The sequence below is a fragment of the Centropristis striata genome, chromosome 13 (assembly GCF_030273125.1).
Source record: "Centropristis striata isolate RG_2023a ecotype Rhode Island chromosome 13, C.striata_1.0, whole genome shotgun sequence".
NCBI classification, from domain to species: Eukaryota; Metazoa; Chordata; class Actinopteri; order Perciformes; family Serranidae; genus Centropristis; species Centropristis striata.
Window position 1 is genome coordinate 19,075,635 of NC_081529.1, and position 16,571 is coordinate 19,092,205.

Sequence of the window (16,571 nt, forward strand, 5' to 3'; positions counted from 1 at the left end):
ATCCAATGTAACAATCCCCGGTGAATTCTCAATTGACCCAATGGGGATGCTGAACTTCCGGATGGCCTGCAAACGTGTCATTTCGTTTGCTCTCTACACAAGAAAAAAAGTACAGCTTTAAATCTGATGTTTTCATCTCTTTTATTTAAATTTCTGCTACAAAATTTGTATTATCTCAAGTGGTTCTCAAGGATTCACATTTTGATCTCTGCCAGCTTCACCTGAATAAACACACAAAGTCAGCACACAGAACAGGACTGTGTCAACATCGCACCACTCAGCACAGCGTACATTATTCACAGCCTGTACAACACTTATTCTGTTACCAAGGGTCCTTTCTCTCTCTCTCTGTAAGGCGACACTCAGGGACAACTTCTGTCTCCATCGTAACCAGGTGTGATGTAATCCACCTACTCTACCTGTGTCACAGCCCGGGCTGCTCTGTTGTGTTCAGGTTCAGGCATAGAGTGTAAAAACTGTAGAATAATTTAATACAAAACATAGACAAAGTCAATTAATGGCGATGAAATTTCCCTCCATCAGCACTTTGGCTTCAGAGTTTTACCCTCATAGGATTAGTTAAACTAAAACTTCTCATCGGGGGTGACTCCCGGGAGGACTTTCACCTGCAGCAGTGTAACAGGCCGGAGACACTGACTGAAGTTATGTCACCTGGTTTCAGTAAGGTGATACTGTGACTCAGCATGTTTAATCAGGAGATCCTCCGCTGCTCTTTATAACTCTAACGACAGACGGTCCTCTTGTTTTTCATCTCATGACTGGATACAGTTCTTCTTTTGATGCTTCCGCCGGCTTTTAGATCCTGTTGAGAACAAGAAAGACACATCATTATAAAAAAAACAACCATAAATAGTAAAGCGAGGAGATAAATATCACAATTAAAGCCAGTTTGACATCTCCATACTTTTTAAAACCTGCTGTAACTGATTTTTTTCGGCTGCAGATACAGATTAAAATGTTTTCTGTCTTTTATTCCAGAGGATACAGCAGTATAACCAGGCATATGGAAGGAGGATGTAAACTGTAGTTTAAATATATATGTTAATCCCTTTAACTCCTATGAAACTTGAAGACCGAAGGAATCCATCAATGTCAAGCTTAGGGTTAAAAACTCTCCAAAGTTAGGATACATTTTAGTTTTCAGGTCCCTTGACCTTTTGACCTCAAGACATCTGAATGAAAGGGGGCTCTATTGGTACCCACAAGTCTCCTCTTTACAGACATGCTGGCTTTATACTTTTATCATGCAGTTTTGAGCAAGAACCATGCTGTTTTAGAATGCAGTACAGATGTGTAATTTTTGCCTGTTGTATGTGACTGTTTCTGCATACTGGGGTCACTGAACAGTCTTTGAATTGTATAAATCAAGTATGACTGGAAAGCTGAGACTCTTGTGAATTCAATGAGCCCCATTGTATTCATGTGTGATGTTAGTCCACATAGCATCTCATTGCAGTGAGAGCACTGTTTGAAACTTGATGTCACTGTATAAAATGAGCTGCTGTGGAGAATCACAACCTCATGATACTTTACAACCACAAAATCCTACGTATTTTGACAATAAGGGGGTTTCTCAGCAGTTTGAAGAACAGAAGTGCTGTCCATCCATTTGCTAACAAATGTAGTTCTTGCAAAAAATGAAGATTAATAGCTTATAAAGTAATCATCAGTCCTCATTTGGACCATAACTAAACACACAATTTAGTAATGGAGCGTGTGAGGACGTACCGTCTTCGTCTCCGGTGTTGATGGTTTGAAGGGACATACTTCTTTGAATGAGCTTTGATGGCTTCTTGGTTTTAGATTTTGGTAGAACTGATTTATCAGTTATCTCAAATGAGTCCTCCACCTCGCTTCCTGTAATGCCATTGGTCTCCGCCACCTTGTAGACAGGGGCGGGGCTCTGAGGAGTGACCACGCCCTCCTCGATAGTCTCTGTGCTCTGATTGGCTCCTCTGCCTTTCAGGAAGTGCCTGAACGAGCTGCGTTGTTTCTTCGCTCCAAATATTTGGTTCTTCTTCACGCCTCCTTTTCCATCCTCCTCCTCCTCCTCTGCAGGTGAGCCAGGACTCTTAGGGGGGACGTGGTCCACCTTGTCCTTGCTGTTCCTACTCCCATGAAGGCCGTTGTTCTGCAGTCCGTTCCTGTGGTTCAGCCCACTGACCAGCGAGCTGCTCTGAGTCGACAGGTCCTGAAGGGAACCTGTGAGACCCTTACTGTTCCCAAAAACTAAAGAGTACTTAGGGTTATGGTATTTATGTGCAGGCACCTTAAGGCCCGCCTGTCTTGAGTCTTCGACAGATACTTGAAAGCGAGACGTAGAGACGGGCAGAGGCTGGATGTTCTCCACCTTCGGCTTCCTGATTGGTGTAGCAATAGGCGGCTTGGTGATGTTGAACTCCTTGTAGAGATCTACCAGTTCAGACAGGGCATACAATTCCCTAAAGTCGTGGTCGAAGGAGTCTACAATCTGTCCTGACATCACGGTGATCGTGTTCCTGTCCATCCGAGAGGAACTCCAGCTGAAGCTGCAGGACAAAATATGGATTAAAACCACAACTCTGCTGTAGCAGTAAATCTGTGTTGATATTAGAGGGTTAAGGAGATAACCGATCTCTGATGCCGTCATTCTCCCAGACAGATAAAAACAACAATAGGTCTTCAGATAAACTTTGGCAGCACACAGTCTGTGTGTGGGACACACAAGTCCAAAATTTCTTTCTGTAAACTTCCAGTCATAATGAGTTATCAAATGAGTCAAAACATGACTGTCCTCATTTTACTCTTCATGAATCAGTCGCTCCAGTTTTGATTTGTGTTTGTAAAGTGAACGGAAGACTGCTTCATCACTGATGTGGTCACTGATGTGGTTCACCAGAACTGGGTGATATAACACATGTGACGTATGAAAAGATGTGTCATCTTAAATACAGGACACTGTATACAGCAGCTTAACTCTTAATGTTGTATCCAAAACATTTAAATCAGCTTTTTTGTCGGGAGTCTGGGTCAGGTATTTGTCACTTTCTGCCTTGTATTGGTCTATAAATTCTATCCAATCAAACAAACTTTATATTCTGTTATTACCTCTCATTGAATATATATCTTTAATTATTTTCTCACTTTCTTTTAAATATAAAAACATGTAAATATATGTAAAACCCCACAGAATGCTTGCAAAACTGGTCTTTCCCTACAATAATAACACTCACAATGAACACCATTGACTTTTACATCAAGAAAATATTCTGTGTTTCACCTTTATTCTGAAAAAGACATTGCGCCTCATGCAAGAACCATTTGTGCAGACAGATTGTGGCTTATACAAGTGAATTAGGGGAATTTACTAGATTGAAACAAAAACAATTTCAGGTTTAAGAACAGCTGCAGAACTTAATGTTTTTATAGTCAAGGGACTTTTAAGGCTTGACAAAAGGAGGCGGTGTAATTATTTCACTCCGCCTGGTTAATCATTTTAAAATAAGCACTTAGGTGACGCACATAAAGCTTTTTGCCTCCTCGTAATAATCTCACGCAGGTTTTAAACGTCCGCCTCAGTCAGTAATCATAACAGACAACAAGTTGATCGGCAACAATAGATTAACCACAACGGTAGATAAAGAGAGAGTGCTGCAAAAAGCATTCCACTCATTCCGTGAGTTTATTTTGCTTCAGAAAGTCTTTAAGAAATCATTAGTGTGCTGGCTTGATATTGTGTTGGAACCTGCACCTTTTAGAGAAAGTTGTTTTTATATTTAAAGACTAACTTTTTAACTTGCCGTCTAAAACAGGCAGATAAAATCCTAACGTCTTAAAAGCAAGACAAAGTACAACCTCTCAGTAAGTTCATTAGCTATAATGATGATATGATGACATGACTCGTACGACAGGTCTGGATCATTTCCAGATCTAATTTAGAACTTCAGAAATGGTCTCTTAAATCATTTATATGTTATCACTTAAGAAACAACTTGTTCAAGTCCTGTACAAAAGTTCAAGCAAGGAGGCCGTGCCCTTTTTGGAAATAATCTCCTTTATCAGTTCATGTTGACACATAAGTATTTTACCTGTCTGAAGAATACTATGACCTACCGAAGCTAAGGGAAATGGTAATAAGCTAAGTTAAAGTGGGTATCTTTTTTTTATTTTTATTTTTTTTTTATAAAAACACTGTCAAAGACATAGATTTAAACTGATTCATAAATTTGATTTATCACCCAGCAATAGTTCATGCATGAGTTCATGCTTACAAATATGTGGAATAAAGCATGGATGTATAAAAACAACCGAACACGGGGTTTGGAGGCAGGGCCCTGTTAATTCCTATTAAAGTTGCTCTGTTGCACATAAAGCCAAAAAAGTCTGACTTCCGTGCATTGAAATACTTGGCACGGTACAGACTTTCGAGATGTTATTGGACCCAATCAATCAAATTTGACGGTAAAATGAGTCGGGGTTTTTGGAGGATTGGGACATCCACAAACAATGTATCCGCTGATTTACAGATGTCTCTTTCCAAATGTAAGTCTTTGGGAAAAAGTCCTTTGGGCCCCATTGCATCACATAACGGACCCGGAAGTTGTTGTTTGGCCTGACACTGTTCATGAGGGCTTACCAAAAAAATTCTCCCTTTTGAAAATAAAGGAAACATTTTTCGATACCGCAGAGAAGCACACAGTATGATAACATGATTACAGTGAAATCGGTATATTACCTCGTTGTCATAAAAGGTTTTGTTTTGTCTTGAAGATCGCAAGTTCTTTGTTGATGCAGGAAGTGTAAATTACGTATATTGCATATGTTCGGGAAATCCAAATAAAACCAAGTAAGAAATAAAACATAGAAATATAAAACACCTAGAGATGAAAGATGGTCAAATGATCTACTTTCGCCATCCGTCAAGGAAGATCCTGTGATGTTTTATTAGTACTATATACGATGATGTATTTATTACATAGAAAAGTGTGTTTGTCTCCACATTAGCCTTCATATTAAATCCTTTTCATCTCCTCACAAATAAACAAAAAACAAAACAAACCTTAAGTACAACATCTGGGTAGAAACAGGATGTGTTTAGTTTTGGTGTTTAATCAAGTGCTTGGCACTGGTACTCGATACTGTTAAGGTCGACTGAAAAAAGCCAAGTAGTATTGAGACTTCTCCAGTCAAAGGATTACTGCATTTGATCTTTTTTGTACCCAGATCTATCGCAGCAGCAGATCAACCCATACGGTCTGCCAAATCATTTGGATGGGGCGGAGTGTCAGTATCACTTTGAGGGTATTGGTACTTATTGGTATGTATTGGTATTGTAATCTTAACAATACCCAGACCTAGTTAAATCTCTATAGTCCTGTCTCCACTGTAAATCCACTGAATGTGTGGGTTTTGAGGCATATTTAGCCATATTAATGCTTACCTGTAAGACCCAAACATGACTTTCTCTCCATCCACCAGCATGTATTTAGAGCACAGGGACCCGGGCAGCTTTCCAAAAGACAGGGCCAGCCCTGAACCTCTCACCATCCGCACACGGAGATTCTGTAAAGAAACACCCGCTTGATTACACACTTCAGGTGGCTTAGCATCACACAGGTGAGCCTGAGTAAACTCACTCAGCCACAGCTATCGAACTTCCACTGTTATAATGCATGACTGACCTGACGACATGCCAAGTCAAACTGCGCTGTCACACCTTGCAACATAAAGTCAACTTTCTCAAGAAATAAAGGCCCAACTCAAACCCTTTAGCCACATATGTTTACTTAAGGGGAAGAGAAGGGAAACATAAAGAAAAGGAGACGTAAATACTGAGTAGACATACTGGGAGGAGGCTTTCCTCTGCCAAAGCATCGAGTTACAGTCTTTGGATCTGTTCTCAGGATCTATGAATGTTCATTTGTAAGAAGTAAGAGTAACAGAGCCCAGTGCTCTGAAAAGGCCTTTCACTGTCTTATCAACTGACACCACTATGACCAGGTGTTCCAGTGCTCCAGTTAAACTCGACTGGAGCTACAAAACTCTTCGTACAGCAGATAAGGCTGGGTATTGTGTCCCTGTGGAGATAGGATGACACTCTGGCTCAGTGAGCTGCTGTTCGCTCCAAATCTAGACCAGCACTTACTGTTATTTCTCAGCTTCTGCTACACATCCAAGGCAGAAAAAATCTACAGCATTTGGTTAGACATTAAAATGAGTCACAGTGTTTTCAATTAAACTGTTGTTATGACTCATGAAATGTATGTTACTTCTATAAGGTAGCTAATCAGCTACAGTTAATTAAAACTACAAGCAATAGTTATAATTTAAACTGACAAAGTCCACAGCTGTCAATTAGAAAATAAAATGAATCAGCTGTAAAAAATATAGTCAGTGAAAGACAATGTTATCAACCAACTCATAAAACTAACATTAGCTTAATTAGCTAGGTAGTTACGGTCCCAGTTATGGTTAATTATTAGCATTGCTACATCAAACTGTAATAAATGTCAATTCGCAAAACTAAGAGGAGTATATTAAAACCTTAAATACATAGGTTGGGCAAAAAGCATCAAAATTTCAGCATTTCATATTCCAGGTACTCCTCAAAAGCTTTGATGTTTGTTATGATACATGATGTTTTTTATTCCATTATATATATTGCAGCCACTGCCATTGTCTACAAGTAAGTACTAAAGGAGGTAGTTCAGTGAGCCACTAAAGTTTTTCCATTACACCGTTCCACTTTCATTTGCTCTTTGTCTATTGTCTTAGCGAGCCTCCTCCCTCTGTGGCACTCTATCATGCTCTCCGGTGTTTGCTGAGCTCACTCCTCACCCGCAGATGCACTGCATTAATCTGCAGCCGAGTGCACATATCCAGGAAGTGGGGCACTCCCCTGGCATCCAGCAAAACGTAGACCGCTACCCCGCGCCGTGACGAGGCATCCAGCAGGTCCTGGAGGATCTGCAGGTCTGTCAGGAGGTCCATGACTATGGCCAACACCTGGGGAACAGAGAAGTGGGGGCTGATTTAAATGCAGCAGAAGGAAAGCAGCAGTGGTGGAATGTCACTCAGTATATTTATTCGGGTACAAAATTGAAATACGTATACTTAAGTTGAGTGTTTTGATTGCTTGCTTCACACTTCTACTCAATACAAATATAGAAGGAAATATTGCACTTCTTATTTGACAGCTGTGCTTTACAAATTAAGGTTTTACATCAAAATATATGATGATCTAAACCAACTGCTTTTGTAAGACAGTTCCCACTACAGCAATGTCAGATGAATATAAGTACCGCTTCACTGGCAGTGCCATGAGGCAGCCATTTATTAGGGCCACGGGGCAATCGCACCGACCACTGTTGTTATACTGTGGATTTTTTCTTCTTCCTCTTCCGGACGCAATTTCGTCCCGCTACTAGTACAAATTATATATCAAAACGTGCGGTTTGATCGGGATCGGTGTGCTATTACTTTTCTCTACGGAATACGAATTTTTCACGACGTAATTCGCAAAAAACTGCCCAAAATTTTGCATTGAAGTGAATGGGACGGCCGGAAAAAAAATGAGCGAAAAAGAACAATAATTGGAGATTTTCAAACGTCTACTTCTCCGGCATAATTTCACCTAGAGACTCCATTTAAACTTTAAACAGTAGACACAAGTCTTGTGTGTCGGTGTATTAATCCATGTTTCGATAGGTCATATAGTATTTATCAATCCTAGTTCAATGACCATGATCATTTTTGGAGAAATTACACGGAATTGCCCGGTGTCACAGTGTGTGCCATCAGCGCCAGTGCAGAGATAGAGAAAAAATTGTCAAAAAATACATTTGAAAACTGCGCTCCTATAATGTCCAAAAGAATGGAAAAGTTGCTCCCCAATTTAAACCATAATGACCAGATGGGGTTTAAGTATTATTCAAATTTGGTTTCAGTGAAATAATGATAAATAACATTAAAGCTATCTATGATAACCCCACGGCAAGAATCAAAATAAACGGTCACCTGTCTGAATCACTTAAGTTAGAAAGGGGAGTGAGACAAAGCTTCGCCTGGTCTCCACTTCTCTTTGCGTTGTTTTTAGAACCATTAGCCCAGCATATTAGACAAAATGACAAAATTGAGGGAATACAAATTAACAAAGTAGAACATAAAATAGCGTGCTACGCACACTCCTCCAGATACACATGTTTCTCTCTCACACACACACACACACATTTTGAGGTTAAAGGGCATGCTGTATAAATAAATAATTGAAAAGGAATGCTTGTTGTAGGTGTGCTCCTTGTATATATTGTATATATATTGTATGTATTGCAGTCCTCCTGTACCTTAAAAAACCTGAAGTCTCTCTGCCGGAAGTCATGATGTTCTTAAAGAACTTTGGTTCTATATCAGGGTATAAATTGAATGTCAATAAAACTGAAACTCTTTGTCAAAATTGCAGGAGAAAAATTATGATCCTCTGAGCCATAAAATCAAAGAGGATCTTATAAGGTGGAATCTCATACCCTTCCTAAGTCTTAGCTCGAGAATTGAAACAATTAAAATCAACATGTTGCCAAGATTCCTATATCTATTTCAAACGCTCCCAGTCATTATTACTCAAAACCAATTTGCTGAACGGGACAAAATAATACCAAGAGATTCCCTTGCCATTCATATGGCAAGGGAAAAAACCCAGAATTCGATATAAAACATTAGAACTGTCAAAACAGAAAGGCGGTTGGGGTTTACCGTCTCTGAGGAATTATTACATCTCAGCACAAATGAGAGCGTTACTCTGCTGGTGCAATCCCACTTACAAAGCACAATGGAAAGATATTGAATGCAGTGTGATATCTGATTTTCATATACAAGCTGCATTACCGGACAAAAAATTACAACAATGCATAGATAGAATAGAGAATCCGTGGGTAAAACCCTCTCTCAAGGTTTGGAGATCACTAATTAGAAAACACAAATTGGATGAAGATATTCAAATTTTAAGTTGGTTCTGATTGAGGCCAGAAATTACACTCTGTACACCTCTGGCTGCTGTCACTGTTCCGGACATTCAGGTGGCAGTTAATTCTGTTGATTGCTCTGATTGCCTTTGATCCTTTGATGTGATTACAGTTACAGATACACGCACACACACATGCGCGTAAGCGTGCACACTCCTCCAGATACACATGCTTCAAACACACACACGCACGCACACACACACACACACGTAATTTTATGTGATTTTAATAACACACACACACACACACACACACACACAAATGTGCGCGTAAGCGCGCACACTCCTCCAGATACACATGTTTCTCACACACACACACACACACACACACACACACACACATTTTGAGGTTAAAGGGCATAAGTTGCTGTATTAATAAATAATTGAAAAGGAATGCTTGTTGTAGGTGTGCTCCTTGTATATATTGTATATATATATTGTATGTATTGCAGTAGCCCCCGTGGCCCTTTCCGAATTTCCCCAGAGGAAATTTTCTAGTTTATTACTATTAGCTATAATTGTCAACTATTTACCAGCATCTAGCTAACTTTTTCAACTGCTATTCTAACCATTTATCCATTACTTAACTAGTCACCATTTATCCTTTCCTTTAAGATGACTTTAGCTACTTTTGGGTGATTATTTAAATACTTAGCTACCACTGCACATGCAAGAATTTTTGGACGGTTTGTCCATTAAGTAGCTAACAATTTCAGCTAACTTTTGGCATTTAAACTTTTTAATCCAATAATTTTTTAGCTAACTATCAAAACTATTTATCCATTACTTGTACTATTTCAACAGTTTATTAATTACTGTTAAGCTAAGCTAACTGTTTCAACTGTTAATCCAACGATTTTACCTTCTAAGCCACAACTAAAATGCTGTTTATGCGTTACTTTTAGCTAACTATTTAAGCTATTTTGACTTTTTAATACAAATACTTTTACCCAACTATATTTCAACAATTTTCACTGTTGAACTTTCACTCTGTTTGCAACTGTTAGTCTAAACTAAGACAAGGTTTTTCATGACTTTTGACTCGCAAACAACTGTTAATCCGTTAATTTTAGCAAACTATTAAAACTGTTCATTTATTACTGCAAAAAATGTAGCTAACTGTTTCCACAGTTTATCCATAGCTAACGATTTCAGCTGTCTAGCCATCATATTTCCACTGTTTACCCCTTACTTTAAGATCATAAATTCAACTGGTAATACATTTATTTTAGTTAGTTCAACTGTTAATCATCTACTTTCAACTGCTATTTTCACTTCTCAATACTCTTTGCTAACTTTTTTGTTTATCCATTACTTAGCCAACTTTTTCCAATGTTGCCCATCCCTTTTAGCTAACCTTTCAACTGTTTCCATTAGCTTGCTTTCCTGTTTCAACTATCCACTACTTTAGCTAACAATGCTTTTCATCCATAACTTTGAGCTACAGTCACATGGGGAATTGTTTTCTTAATTTTAAGTACTTTGATTTTGCTAATAAAACTTACGTTGGCTTAACATTTTAATTGCAGGACTTCTGCTGGCTTTTGTATTTGAGCTGCTTTTCAGTTAAGAACTGAAAAGTTTGCGCATGTTACTGATGTCACATCTGATGATTTCTGGATGTTTGATAATTTATGACTTGCTGCCTTCAGAGCAGCTAATATGTAATCTGCCTACTGCAACATTAAGGCTCGTAACATTTCTTATCACTCCCACTGTCGGTAAACACAGTGGCACTGACTTATTATTAGTGTTGTGATACAAAATTTAACTATGAATTACAGAGGAAGTAACAGTTGATGCGGCAGTGGAACTTGTTTTTCCAGGTGATTAAATGGTTACTCAAGACTGTTTGAATGTAGTCCAGCAACGGCTACAATTAACATGCACTGCTAATTATTTAAACAGCAGCGTCTGTGCTTAATCCCATGATTTAACAGTACACACAGCACACAAAATGGATGCACTTTCCATTTTGGTACATTCTTATATTCATTTACCGTATGACTACTTGCAGTTAAGCATTTTACAGACACACTGGGTTTTTATATCCTTGAGTGCAATTGAGGCTGATCATGTGAGGCCTATTTTCCATTTCCTTGTTGTGGCATGTTCAGGTTTGGGCTTGATCCAACAGCCTACAAACAAGTTTTCTTAGTAGACAATTTAATGTGTGACAACAGCTCAGTCGAATTTAAATTGACATCAATCATTGAGTGTAAACCATGCGTGAGTATAAATGAGTACATGTCATCAAATACTCATCTTAACTAGTTATTAGATGGTGTATTGAGACAAAAAAATGTCCAGGGAAGAAGATTTTACACTTTGGTCTACATTTGGGGCTGGGCTAGTTTATGAATATTGTACAGTATTTCATGGTCCCCAGAAAATTAATCATGCTGATTTGGGGAGCCCCTGACCTTTCCTCTAGTACCACCATGAGATTGACAATTGGGGTTTTGGGTAAAATCACCGCACTATTATTGAATGACTTATGGCTATGAAGTTTTGTACAAATATTTTTGGTCCTTTAGAGGATGAATTTTAATTATTTTTGGTGAACCCCATTAAGGAATACTGCATCAGTTTGGGAAACATGCTTACTTGCTTTGCACTTGCTTGGAAAGGAATGTCTAAGAGGAACTGAAGCCCTTATATTGCTCTCTTCAAAGCCACCAGACTCCATTGACAAAAATAGTAATTTTTTACCTTGTGAAACATGAGAGATGCTGGTCCACCACATCAGCTTAGCTTCTGGGCCAATCCTCCTGTCTGCTTCTTTAATGTGAGAGCATGCCAAATGCCATCTAACTTACTTTGACTAAGTAGTTGCATCTAAATCTAAATTACTATGGATAAGTATTTGCAACTCCACTTCAAAAATATCTCGACCAACCCTTATAGTTATTTCATAACTGTGGTAACCTATGTCACTGCTTTTCGCTAACTGATGAGTGGGTGTTACCATTGGGAAAAACCCAGAAAAGAATGCAGATGGTGTCAGTCTTAGATGAATTGTCAATGTAGATATTTTCTGCAATGCTGCACTCACTCTTTAATGTAGTTCAACCAGAAACTTCATTACTCTCGACCTGTCATGCATAGATTCACCTGGCCTAAAAAAATCCTTTCTGCTTGCAACGCCAAGCTCACTCTAACATAAATCTAACATAAAGCTGTGCTTAATCTCTTGATCTGAGATAAAGATCTCCTATAGCCTTTTTCTGCTTCCGAGAGATGTGTGCATGCATGCCTTTCTGTAAGTATAAAGACAGTTTGAACTCCAGGATATTGAAATGCAGAAGTACTCTCCCAAGTATTTGGCAGGCTTTCAGGAGTACATGATTTACTCCACCTCAAGGGGAGCAATCTCAGCATGTGCTCAGCTAATTAAGCTGTCATGGCCCTGAGTTGGCTACTGTAAACGTACAACAATGTGGATTAGCTTTTAACAGCTCTGCAGCGTCCAACTGTCTGGTCCGGATACATTTACTCCACACCTCCAATAGAAAAACAGTGTTCCTTGTGCCAGTTAGAACAAACCCTATCACCTTACCCTGCAACTATAGCCTCTAGTGCTACATGTAACACCAATCACCACTGAACGTTCCCTTCTTTTAGCTTAAACTTGCATACCTAGGAGGTCAACCAATCAGAGAGAGCCGTGGGAATCTCTGAGTGGGCGAGTGGCTTGTTGAGTACCAACCCTAACCTGGGCTGTAGGATGGTGGGGCAAGCTGAACAACTCTTCTCTCTCCTGCAAGTCCTGATGTGAAGTTGACATTTAAAGGTGCTCAGCATTCTGTCTGTCTGCACCACGAATGACTCAGCTTGTTTAAACTTGCTTTTGACTCTCCTATTGATGTAAATTTTTATTGATGCCATGGGCAAATTTAACCCTGCCTATTTTTGAATTTCACTGGAAAGTTCTGCATGTGCACAATATGCTCATATAAGTAATAGGTTTTACAGTTGTTCTGTATTTATGGTTATGAAAGAAATATGATTTGTTATTCAACTACTGCTTCTTAAATTAGTATTGTTGCATACTTGTGGCAGTTGCTGAGGGAACGTTAAGCATGCCTGGGGATATTTCTGTACCTACTCCGTCTTTCTTTATCTGTACCCTATCTGACTGTACTGCATTTTACTATACAGCGCATATAATTAGCCACAACCTCAAAGACACATCACAGTCACAATTTGGCTTTGGACCAAGGTGCAACGATGACAAATGTGTACAGTAACTATGTGTAAAGTAACTACTATATATATATATATATACATATATAACCCTCAACATACTTGTTAATACTTGTTGACTTTCATGTGAGCAGAAACATATTTAGAGTTTAAGATTGACAAGTAGTTTCGACATCAAAACTGAGCACAGTAATCGATTGTAAATTTAACAATCATAGCAGGCTTTCCTAAATGCTCTAATGGTGTTTAAGAAGTTTCAGTTCAGTCAGGTTATGTTAGTTAAATACCTGTTTAAGACAGGACTGCACGACAGCCAAGATGCAAATATATCAGAGTAACGTTCGTAACTCTCTTTGTAACAAGCCAAGCTTGTGACGGATAGTGTTACATTTTGCTTAAGTATTTGTTATTATTGATCTTCAAATCTGTTTTTATTGTAAAAGTGAAACTCTAGTAGGCCTCATGTCAAGACTCACTGACATTTAATGCGTGAGGACATGGCTGGCAGGTCACCACTGCAAGCTGAAACACAGGTTAGCTGCGTAGTGCAGTAGCTTGTGATCTTTTAAATTTAAAAAGGTCATAACTCTCAAGGTGTCATTTTTATTTTCGTTTTCTCGTAAAGTACAAATAGCCCCAATGCGTTTACCTGAACATGTTATAACCTGACAGAAACTTGTCAGATGCACTTTATAGATGAGTCATAAGTCCCGGCAATTATCTGGATTTAAATCAGTATTAAACATATGAAAATCTGTCTGTCTGTTAAATATAAGACAACAGGCAGAACTGGTCAGATTTGGGCGTTAAGATGGCTCTCTGATATTTCCGCTAATAGCTAATTTCTTTCTTTTTTATGATAAAAAAAATAACATTTAAAAACATATTGACATTGTTGTATGTATTGTACATTAACTATGAATGGAGATGCCTTTCCAAAAAACCCTAAATTGTCCTATAAATGCTGAATTTTTACTTTCAACAGCTTTTTGTTTATGATTTTGCGGATCAAATATTGTTTTTGAATCAAATAAATCCGTAACAGGCATGTTTAGGCTACACGTAAGGGATTCAAAAATAAAAGCATGTCTTCTTTGGATTAAAAGAAAGGCTTCAAGCTTCACAATATCATTTACGTCTCCTGTCTTTAGGAAGATGGGACACATGTGGAGTGACAGTAATTACTCTCAGCCTGGGGGTCTTTCTCTCCTTCACCTGCAGGAGGAGGTCACATGATCATGTGTAGCCAATGAATTTGAATATCACTGAAGCATTGTTCTGCTGTGGGCCAAGTAGGTCAGGTCATTAAGTACAAGAAAAACTGATACATTTTACTGCACGGTTACTGGTTTAACTTTTTTAAGGGCAATATGAAGACTTCAGGTTCACCATGGTGGGATTTGTAGCATGCAGACTCAGTTGAAACAACTTGCTTTTTAACCGTTCTTTATCTGTGATATGATTTAGTCTACATGCCTTAATCCTATTCTTATTCTAACTGAATTGTATTGCATGTATTGTAATAAGGGTTGAAATAAATTATGATGCATGAAAGCAAAGCGGACTTTGTTCAGCAACTATTTTGAAAATTAATTAATTGTGTACGCCAAAAAATCCAGAGTTATAGTTTCTCAAATTTTAATATTTGTTGGTTTTATCTGCATTATAAATGTGTAAACTGATTGTCTTTGAGTTTGGAACTGCAGGCCAAACAAAACAAGATATCTGAAGACATTAATCATGACTTTGGATAGCTGGGATGAAAATCTATCAGCATTTTCTGATATTTTATACATATATTAATTGATTAACCAAGGCAATAACAGATTCATTAGAATATATCTGTTATCATTTGTACCCTTAATTGTGAGTTTTACTTATAAAGTATTTATAATAATAATAATAATAATAATAATATAATAAAAATAATAATAATAATTATTATTATTATTATTATTGTTATTATTATTATTATTGTTATAAATACTTTATAAGTAAAATTATTTATTGTAAAACACTTTATTTAGAAGGTGCTATATAAATTAAGTTATAATGATATTAAATGTACCTTGTGTGCCTCCTGTATGAGCCTCCTCACCACCTCCTTGATGTGCGGCCCGGGCTCTCTGGGAGGGTGGGAGTACACAGACACCCGGGTCACCCCCTTGTAGACGCCGCTGCTGCCGGACCAGCCGATGTCCAGAGGGGGGACCACGGTGTCAGACATCTGGGGCCAGTAGGTGGAGTGGACCCCGGAGTCCGCGCTGGAGGACCCTTTGGACTTCTCCTGCTCCCCGGACTCAGAGTCACTGTCCGTTTCATATTCTTGGAAGGTTTTCCGGATGAATCTGATCTCCCTGGCGGAGAGGAAGTCTTTGATGTTGTCCTCTTTGAGGCGCATCTTGAAGGCGCCGTCCCCGTTCCTAAGGAGCTGCTCCAGGGCCGCCCGCTGCTCCTCGCTGTAGTAAAACTGGGGTTTAGTCTCCGGGATCTTCTCGTTGACGTGCTCATCGTCCATGCACACCAGCTGAGACTCCGCCATCGCAACTACCAATTCCCCCACAGAGTCGCTCCTGATCCGCTGCTCTGCAACTCTGAGATACCTGTGCTGACAGGTGAGTCTCTCAGGTAAAGGAGCAGGAGGCGGGACCAAGTATTGTTTGGAAGCCACCACGTTAGTGGAGAACTTCCTGTTGGAAAACTTTCAGAATAAAAAACTTTGGTGGAAGTTTTTGTCCAGCAATATTATGGGAAGGTCACCTGTTCGAGTAGTTTGCTGCAAGAAGTATTCAGATCCTTAAAATAAGTTAAAGTACTGGTGCCACACTGAGAAAATACTCCACTGCAAGTCAAAGACCTGCATCCTAAACCTTAAATAAAATTATCAGCAAAATGCACTTAAGGTCAAGATTAAATTAAAAATGCCTCTTTATATCATATCCATTCTAATATTGGTCACCTATTTAAAAATATATAGGCCTACAATAATACACTTTATTCCTGTGAAACAAAATAAGATGTGTGTTAACATAAGCTCACACCAACCAATTTCAGCCAATAATATAATGAGTCCAAAGATTTATTAGCTGCCAGCTAACAACTAAGGTGACAATGGTTATGATCCTATGATAGTAAAAATCTTTCCACGGACAGACGTATAAACATGTGTCCTCAAAATAACCTCTGAAAGTCAGAAAGCTGGCCTGGCTAGCCAACAGGCCGTCAAAAAAAGTAGGAGATTTTTCTTCATGTCAGGTTCTGCAAAATAGCCATTTCCTTTCTAAACTCCTCATATGGTAATTAATTTAAATAATTTGTAAAGGTCCAAAGAAATCTAATTATTCAATAT

The 16,571-nt window shown here is 38.7% G+C and overlaps 1 protein-coding gene across 1 annotated transcript; it reads right to left on the reverse strand.

The window, feature by feature from the left end:
* Window positions 1–160: 160 nt before the first annotated feature.
* Window positions 161–15,764, reverse strand: fam83fa (family with sequence similarity 83 member Fa). Its single transcript, XM_059348101.1, has 5 exons — window positions 15,291–15,764; window positions 6,838–7,005; window positions 5,441–5,562; window positions 1,750–2,549; window positions 161–823 (listed from the first exon to the last, which is right to left on the reverse strand). Exons 1-5 carry the CDS (start codon window positions 15,762–15,764, stop codon window positions 774–776), a joined length of 1,614 nt encoding a protein of 537 aa, XP_059204084.1. The 3' UTR covers window positions 161–773.
* Between the last annotated feature and the right edge of the window lie 807 nt (window positions 15,765–16,571).

What these genes read in the sequence shown, in the direction of transcription:
- fam83fa (XM_059348101.1), bottom strand. Translation starts at nt 15,764, where the DNA reads ATGGCGGAGTCTCAGCTGGTGTGCATGGACGATGAGCACGTCAACGAG. An exon ending in TCATACAGGAGGCACACAAG is followed by an intron (nt 7,006 to 15,290) that starts GTACATTTAATA and finishes TCTGTTCCCCAG; the next exon opens with GTGTTGGCCATAGTCATGGA. An exon ending in GTCATGTTTGGGTCTTACAG is followed by an intron (nt 2,550 to 5,440) that starts GTAAGCATTAAT and finishes TTTGTCCTGCAG; the next exon opens with CTTCAGCTGGAGTTCCTCTC.